Source organism: Muntiacus reevesi, chromosome 1 (assembly GCF_963930625.1).
Source record: "Muntiacus reevesi chromosome 1, mMunRee1.1, whole genome shotgun sequence".
NCBI classification, from domain to species: Eukaryota; Metazoa; Chordata; class Mammalia; order Artiodactyla; family Cervidae; genus Muntiacus; species Muntiacus reevesi.
The window spans coordinates 110,489,899-110,497,613 of NC_089249.1; the positions used below are offsets into that span (position 1 = coordinate 110,489,899).

Below are 7,715 nucleotides of genomic sequence, written 5' to 3' on the forward strand. Positions count from 1 at the left end.
ACCATAGTCCAGGACACTGGATAAGAAGTGTTGTCCTGCTCTGGAAAGGCTGAAGACTGTTTCTCAGGGAGTTGCATCCAATGGGTGTGAAGCAGACCAAACCTTACTGGGATCTAAGGATCTGAGAGTGGAAAGGAGACGCCTGGCCCTTGAAGGCCTTGAGCCACTCCATAAGTCATCATGTTTCAGCCTCACTGGGTCTGTCATCCTGGAGGAGTGAGATCTAGGAGCCCAAGACTTTGCATTGGCGGGGTGTTTGCTTGTTTGTTTTTCCCAAATGGGATTTCTTCCTCTTCCCTAGGTGACAAACTGGAGTATTCAGAGCCTGGGCCTGTCTCTCTACGCAGACTGCCTGGCCGGCACCTACAGTGGAGGAAATAAGCGGAAACTCTCCACAGCCATTGCGCTCATAGGCTGCCCACCATTGGTGCTGCTGGTGAGGACCCTGGAGACCTCCCGAGGGCTCGCGAGAGCCGAGGGCCGCACCTCTGTGGTTGAGCCAGCGGATTTAGGAACTGCAGTCGTCTGTGTTTGTCTGGGTTGTTCCTATACTGTTCATGTTGAGTGAATCAGTCCAATGTCTGGTTCACAGCTCTTGGGGGAAACCAGAGTCAAAGCACATTGTTACTCTGAGTTCCTAGGGAGCCTCTAGTGGGGCTTCAGGCCCAGAGCAGGGAAATTCAGCCCTTCTGCACAACGTCGGTGACTGGTCAAACTTACTTCTGCCTGAGGAGGCCTGTGAAGGTGCAGGTGAAAGTCGCTCAGTCCTGTCCAACTCTGTGTGACACTGTGGACTGTAGCCTGCCAGGCTCTTCTGTCCATGGAATTCTCCAGGCAAGAGGACTGGAGTGGGTTGCCTCTTTGAGGTCCTAATTGGACAGGAGCACTGGCCTGGAACGAAGGCTCATGTGGTTCTCACCAAAGCTGGACCAGGCCCAAGGCCCTGTTCCCAGGTAGTCTGGGGTTCATGAGGGCATGTGTCACAGGACTTGAAAGGGACCCTGAAAAGTCACCAGAGCTTTCTTCCTGCCTCCTTGCAAGCACATGTAGAGAATTTTATTTTCTTTTTTAAAGATAGTTCTATCATGTTTTAATGAATTTTAACTCATTCGTGGGCTAAAGCAGATCTAGAGGCGTGCTGATGTTTCTTCATGCTCCTGATTCACCCCCTGCCTTCCATGCCTTGTACTGCCTTCCCCGGCTCTTGCTCACTGGGGAGTGTCTGCCAGAGAGCAACGTTGCTCAGAGAAAGGACGGTGCAGCCAAGGAGGGTGCAGGAACCGGGGGAGGCTGGCTCCCAGCCTGGCCCTCTGCCCTCTGCCTCCCCACAGGATGAGCCCACCACAGGCATGGACCCCCAGGCACGCCGCATGCTGTGGAACACTATCATGGGCATCATCAGAGAAGGGAGAGCCGTGGTCCTCACCTCCCACAGGCAAGAGATTCCCAGGGGCTGAGGTGGGGCAGGCGGGTGATGGAGTCCAGTCCTCTCAGCCCTCACCTGCTCTCTCCCCGCCCCCAGCATGGAAGAGTGCGAGGCCCTGTGTACCCGGCTGGCCATCATGGTGAGGGGCGCCTTTCAGTGTCTGGGCACCATCCAGCACCTCAAGTCCAAGTAAGGATATGGTGGGGGGTTGCCTTTGCTACCTTCAGGGAAGAAGCGGGGAGTCAACAAGGGCCTGTGCTCTTTTCTGACATGTGAGAGAGTCCTGCTGCTCCCTCATGCCACGGGCAGAGGTATCTGAGCCTGATTCTGCAGCAGCAGGTGGAGAAAACTGATGTGCTGAATGTAGCTTTTCTTTACTGAGCTAATGGCCTGTGGCTGAAGGCTTGCCGAGGCTCCAGATGGGGATTCTGAAAGGGGCAGATGCAGAGCCCAGTTGGGATGAGAGAGGGTCATTACCACTGCCTCGTTATCCCACCACTTATCCCAACAATCCAGAACCCATGACCTATTTAATGAGTCCACAACCAACATAGGAGCAATCCAGAGACCAAACAGCCTGAACAGTCAGTTTCTTTCTGGCATGTCATATGCTTTATTTTTCCTCTTTCTTTTTTATTTTTTAAATTATGAAAGTATTATAACACATTTATAGGAGACTTGGAAAATACAGAATCATATACTTTTGAGTTTGGGAAATGACCATGTTTTATATGACAAACAAGCAATGCCAGTAATCCTTAGCAAGATTATCCTGTCCTGATAAATTGTAAACTGCTGTAAATAATGTGTTATTAATGACAGTTTGTGTGCCAAAGTGCACAATCACTTAAAAATAAGATTTGGATAATAATGCCATACTCCCTTGCCTTCTGATATGTTTTATAAGCTAGGAAGGGTGGACTTTAAATTATTACTTATTTATCAAACACATTTTGAGAACCCAGAGTAGAAAAGTCACCGTGCCAGTTGGTGAAACATAATCCACTGCATCTGTGCCAAGACACTTCATCTCGATGTTCCAAGGGAGTGTCTTGTATAGCACACATCAGGCTTCAAATGCATCATATGCAGCAACAATTGAGAGGAAGGCCTAATGGATTAGCTGCATCTGGGCACTAGACCCATAACATCTTGAGTAACTACAGCTTGGACACTATACAGGGACATCAGCATGTGAGGTCACCATGTCAGCAGCTTGCAGTGTCCACCTGCGGGAGAATGGATGCTCCCTACCCCCTTTCCCTCTCAGTCCTCAGTTTCCTGTAGGAGAGCAGGTGAGCGGGAACATCCTGGGTGAAGGATGGTTACTTTTCCAGGGCTGAGAGGTAAAGGCATTTTATTGTAAAGGGAAACAACCCTGGATCCTGGACGGAGCACTGAAATAAGTATACCATGAGATAAGTGTGAAGGGATGCCATCTGGCCATGCACTCACTCCCTGCTGCTGCTGCTGCTGCTGCTGCTAAGTCGCTTCAGTCGTGTCCGACTCTGTGCGACCCCATAGACAGCAGCCCACCAGGCTCCCCCGTCCCTGGGATTCTCCAGGCAAGAGCACTGGAGGCACTCACTCTCTAGTGGACCATTTATCCACATGCAAGTGACTTGGTGAGTGAAGGAGGGAGGCACCCGTGGCCCTGGGCCTGGCAGCTCCATTTGTTCTGGAAGCTTCCCCAGGGAAGCACTGCCTTCCCAAGCCTTTTCTCCCACCAGGCCAGTCTCTTAAAGGCCCAGGCAGTCTTTCCACCTCTGAGGAAGCCCTGGGCAGCCTGTGAACTCTGCACAGGGCTCAGACAAACGACTTCAGCACATACATTAAAGGGAACAGAGCAGGGAACACCTGTGTCTCCAGAAGGTGGACACAGGAAGGTGTGACATAGACCTGGAGACCCACTTCACCACATGAGGCATTAAGACCTCTAAAAACTAGTGTCAAACCACCTCTCCAGGAACCATCATGGCCCTTTTTGTCCTAGTTTTAAACACGCACACAAGATCTATTTTGGTTTAGTTGCTAAGTTGTGTCTGACTCTTTTGTGACCCCATGGAGCCCACCAGGTTCCTCTGTCCATGAGATTTTCCAGGCAAGAATACTGGAGTGGGTAGCCGCTTCCTTCTCTTCTTGAGACCTATAGTATGGGCCTTTAATCCCCAATATTTGTGATAAGTCTAGTCCTCATTTCAGAATTTCCTTAGATCCAGCTGCTAACAGGGCTGTTCCACACTCCCATGTGCATCCCCCAGGTTTGGAGACGGCTACATTGTCACGATGAAAATCAAATCCCCAAAGGACGACTTGCTTCCTGACCTGGGCCCCGTGGAGCAGTTCTTCCAGGGGAACTTCCCGGGCAGCGTGCAGAGGGAGAGGCACTACAACATGCTGCAGTTCCAGGTCTCCTCCTCCTCCCTGGCCAGGATCTTCCGGCTGCTCGTCTCCCACAAGGACAGCCTGCTCATCGAGGAGTACTCGGTCACGCAGACCACACTGGACCAGGCAAGGCTGCGGGGTGCCCAGCTGGGCAAAGCTTGGGCTGCAGTGCCCAGCTTGGCTGGAATCTACGTGTGGGCAAGGGAGGACGTGCCCAAGCACCAAGTCCCTCTGTCCACTGGGGCAAAACTTGGAAAATCAGAAATCATTTTCTAAGAGTATTTCCGTCATCAACAAACTTCACTGACTCTTTTACAGCATTCTTCCTCACAACACTATGACATTTTTTCTCCTTCCCAGTTTGTGGCGATAGCCCTTTCTTCCTTTCAAATCATCTCTGCTGCTGCTTAATTTAAATACAATAGAATGCACCTATTTAAAGTGTACAATTCAGTGAGTTTTGATAAATGTATGTGCCATGTGTGAGGTTTTTTTAACATGATCATTTTTTTATTGTGGTAAAATATATATATACAATATATGTAATTATAATTTTTAAGTGGCATTACACTTCAGCGGCATTAAGTATATTCACATTGTTGTACAACCATCACCTCTATCCATCTCCATGAACTTTTCATCTTCCCAAACTGAAACTCTGTATTCATCAAGCAGTAACTCCCCAGGAACCACTCCCCTGCCACTGTTTTACTTTCTCTTGACTACTCCACATACCTCGAAGAAGTAGAATCACACAATTTTAGTCCTTTTGCATCTAACATTATTAACATAATGCCCTCAAGGTAAATCCGTATGGGAGCCAGTGTCAGAATATCCTCCCTTTTTAAGGTTGAATAATATTCAATTGTGTGTATATACCATGTTTTGTTTATCCATTCATCCATATGGACATTTGTTTCTGGGTTACATTGGTTTTTATTTGTTTTGTTTTGTTTTTAATAAATATCCCTAAAGACTACTCAGCATAGCAGTAGAAATAGGCAAGTTTCTGCTTACTGTCTGAGGAACTGGCTCCCAGGACCTTCTTGCCAGCATAAGTAGATGGAGGCAGGGACAAGAGTTGGTCACACTGCACATTGAATTGAGAGTAGAAAGCTGGAGTGATCAGCCCCTGTCTTCCTGGTTTTGGTTTTTCAGTTATTCCTGTAGAGGTTTAGGAGGCTACCACTAGCTGAGACTCTGCCTCGTTTACACATAGTCCTCTTGTGGGCACTCTTTGGCTTAGCTCACGAGTCTAAGAAGAAGCCCTGTGCCCTGGGCAGGACACAGGCTGCTCCAGCAGGGCTGCACATTGACTGTGGCAAACAACAAAGTGCGTGGGTGGGAGGGTGGGGGAGGGTGCCCTGTTCTGGAAATATCTACCTATTCTTGCCCTTCTCTTGCCTCCAGGTATTTGTGAACTTTGCTAAACAGCAGAATGAAACTTACGACCTCCCTTTGCACCCTCGAGCTGCAGGAGCCAGCCGACAGGCCAAGGTACCCCTGCCACCCCTTCCCCGTCCACTGCTTGAGGCAGATTCTTGGCTCAGGGACCCAGCTGACTCACTGGGCCTGCAGGGGCCCCAGACGTGCCTCCTGCAGATATTCCCACCCACACCAGCCCTCACCTCCTCCCTGCCACTCCTCACTTGTCTGGGCCGAAGGTAGCTGTGTACCTTCCTTTTATAATCAGGAAACTTGGATGGTATCAGAGAACATTTTTGAAAAGAACTTTCTCATATATTTTTGCTTATAGCAAAAAAAAATGGATTTTTGAAATAAGCAGGGAAGATAGAGAATATTAAAATCAGTTGATGGGATACTTGACATACACATCTGGTCATATGTTTGAGTTTCAACGTAAGGAAATTAACTGGCACTCATTTCACTGGTGTTCTCATTTGGCTAGAGTAAAGGTTATTCTCTGTTTTATGAAGAGGGCTCTTTGCTCTTTATAAAAATTTCAAGATGATGAAGGAAGTAACAATAAAAGGTATGTATCCTGGCCTGTCATAACTCTTGGGATATGTGCCTCCACATTCCTTCCCTGACACAGCACCCACGTAAGGAACACATTCATCCCAGCTCCCCAGAAAGAGAACAAAAGAGCTGGAGAAAGTCCTGGAGGAGGCAACCTAAGCCTGGGGTGTTAAAGGATCAAATTAATTCAGCCATCCTCTCCTGACTTACCTGGAGAGTAAATCAAATAAAATCAAAGTATTTTTTTCAATAAGCAAAGAGTGCAAAGCCTAATTTCCCATAAAGTTCTCATTCCTCCCAGTTTCCTAATTGTGAGAAGAACCAGGTGCAGGTAATGATTGAAATTCTCCTTTCCAAGCCACTGTTTGTGGTGCATTTTACCCATTTCTCTCGACCAGCAGAGACCTAATGGCTACTTGTCAAGGCTGACTTTGCCCAGGAATACCTAAATAAAGGCATCTGTCCAGGGAAAATTAGTTTTGCTGAGATTTTCCAGCCATTCTTTCTCATTTATAAATCTTATATTTGCTGTTTACACCAGCAGAAAATTATTCTTTGAAAAGAGTTGCAGTTACAAATTCCTTTTGTAACTCAGAATACATAATTTGGTTTCAAAAGTTTTTCCTAAAACTCTCAGTGGTCTCCCCACCCCCAGCTGGCATATGCCCTCTTAAAGGGGTAGTACCAGGTCATCTCTGGACCTGACAAGGGGCATTCATGGTCTGTAACCTGCAGCAGTTAACTCCAAACTTTCCCTCTTACTGGATGTGATCATTTTCTATTTTGCCTGTCACACATTAACATACAGATACTCAAAAACGTACTGCAGCATATTTATTAAATCGGCATTTTTCTATAATAAATGTGTGGTTCAAAACCTAACTCTGACTCTGTGACATACAACCTTTATAAAGGTTTGCAAAAACCCACCTGCAGAGCATTGTACATAAGTAAATGTCATGAAACAAATAGTAATTATGTTTTTGTTTACATTATCCCATTTTAAAACTATTTTCTTCTATAGGAAGTGGACAAAGGGAATTCTGCACCTCAAGGATGACCTTAATTATGATTTCTTGGCTTTTAAGACAGTAAGGACATGATAACTTCCTTGGGCTAAAAAAACAAACCAAAAGGCACCATAAGAAATGTTTCAGAGGGTGTGGCTAACATACATGTCAACATGTACGTGCATGGTGGGGCATGAATCTTTAAAACATCTGGATCGTAGAGTCAGAAGAACCTGCAGGATCATTGGCTCCAAACATTACAGACAAGGAAACAAACATAAACTGTAAACTTGGATGGTCTGATAGACTTCAGTGCCCTCAGCTGAGCTTCCTTCAGAACTTGACCAATGGCCATTTAACTTAAAGTCTAAAAGCCATCGAACCATCTCTTCAGAAAACTGAGATGAAGAGAGTCCATCTGATCTCCTTCTACACTGCCCAGGTTTTCTGCTGCAGCTTAAAAAGACCTCTGGGCAGCTGAAAGTGCAGAAGCCTTTGCCATATGGTCATTCGGTCACACCAGCCAGCATAAGCAATCCCTTGGCAGCAGAAACGAACACAGAGGAGGCACACAGTAGACTCCAAATGGAGGCTTTTTCAGAAGGAAACAGGAACTGACTCGCTCACCCGAAACAGCTGATGGGGAAACTTATCCAACCAAATGAGTACAAAACGCGTTTCATCCAGACCACAGAAGGAGAAGCCTTGGTCCATCTTCCTCCTGGCTGTGGCCTCCATACTGCTCTCATTTCAAGTGGATCTGCTTTGTGTGTGTGTGTATGTGTGTGTGTGTGATTTTTAAAGAGAAAATAAAATGCAAACATACTTACAACAAACTATCCCAATTCACTCCTCTCCCTGAACACACCATCTGGTATAGTTTTGGACATTCTCTATACCCATATGGCTTGCCA

At 46.8% G+C, this 7,715-nt stretch overlaps 1 protein-coding gene across 1 annotated transcript in view; it reads left to right on the forward strand.

Annotated features, from left to right (window-relative positions):
* Positions 1–7,507, forward strand: part of ABCA4 (ATP binding cassette subfamily A member 4) — a 139,608-nt gene extending 132,101 nt beyond the window's left edge. Inside the window, exons 45-50 of the mRNA XM_065927798.1 lie at positions 302–436; positions 1,332–1,435; positions 1,523–1,615; positions 3,688–3,937; positions 5,222–5,308; positions 6,816–7,507. Of these exons, the coding sequence (XP_065783870.1) occupies positions 302–436; positions 1,332–1,435; positions 1,523–1,615; positions 3,688–3,937; positions 5,222–5,308; positions 6,816–6,851 (705 nt within the window). The 3' untranslated portion in view covers positions 6,852–7,507. The remainder of the gene's footprint in view (positions 1–301; positions 437–1,331; positions 1,436–1,522; positions 1,616–3,687; positions 3,938–5,221; positions 5,309–6,815) is intronic.
* The last annotated feature ends 208 nt before the right edge of the window (positions 7,508–7,715 follow it).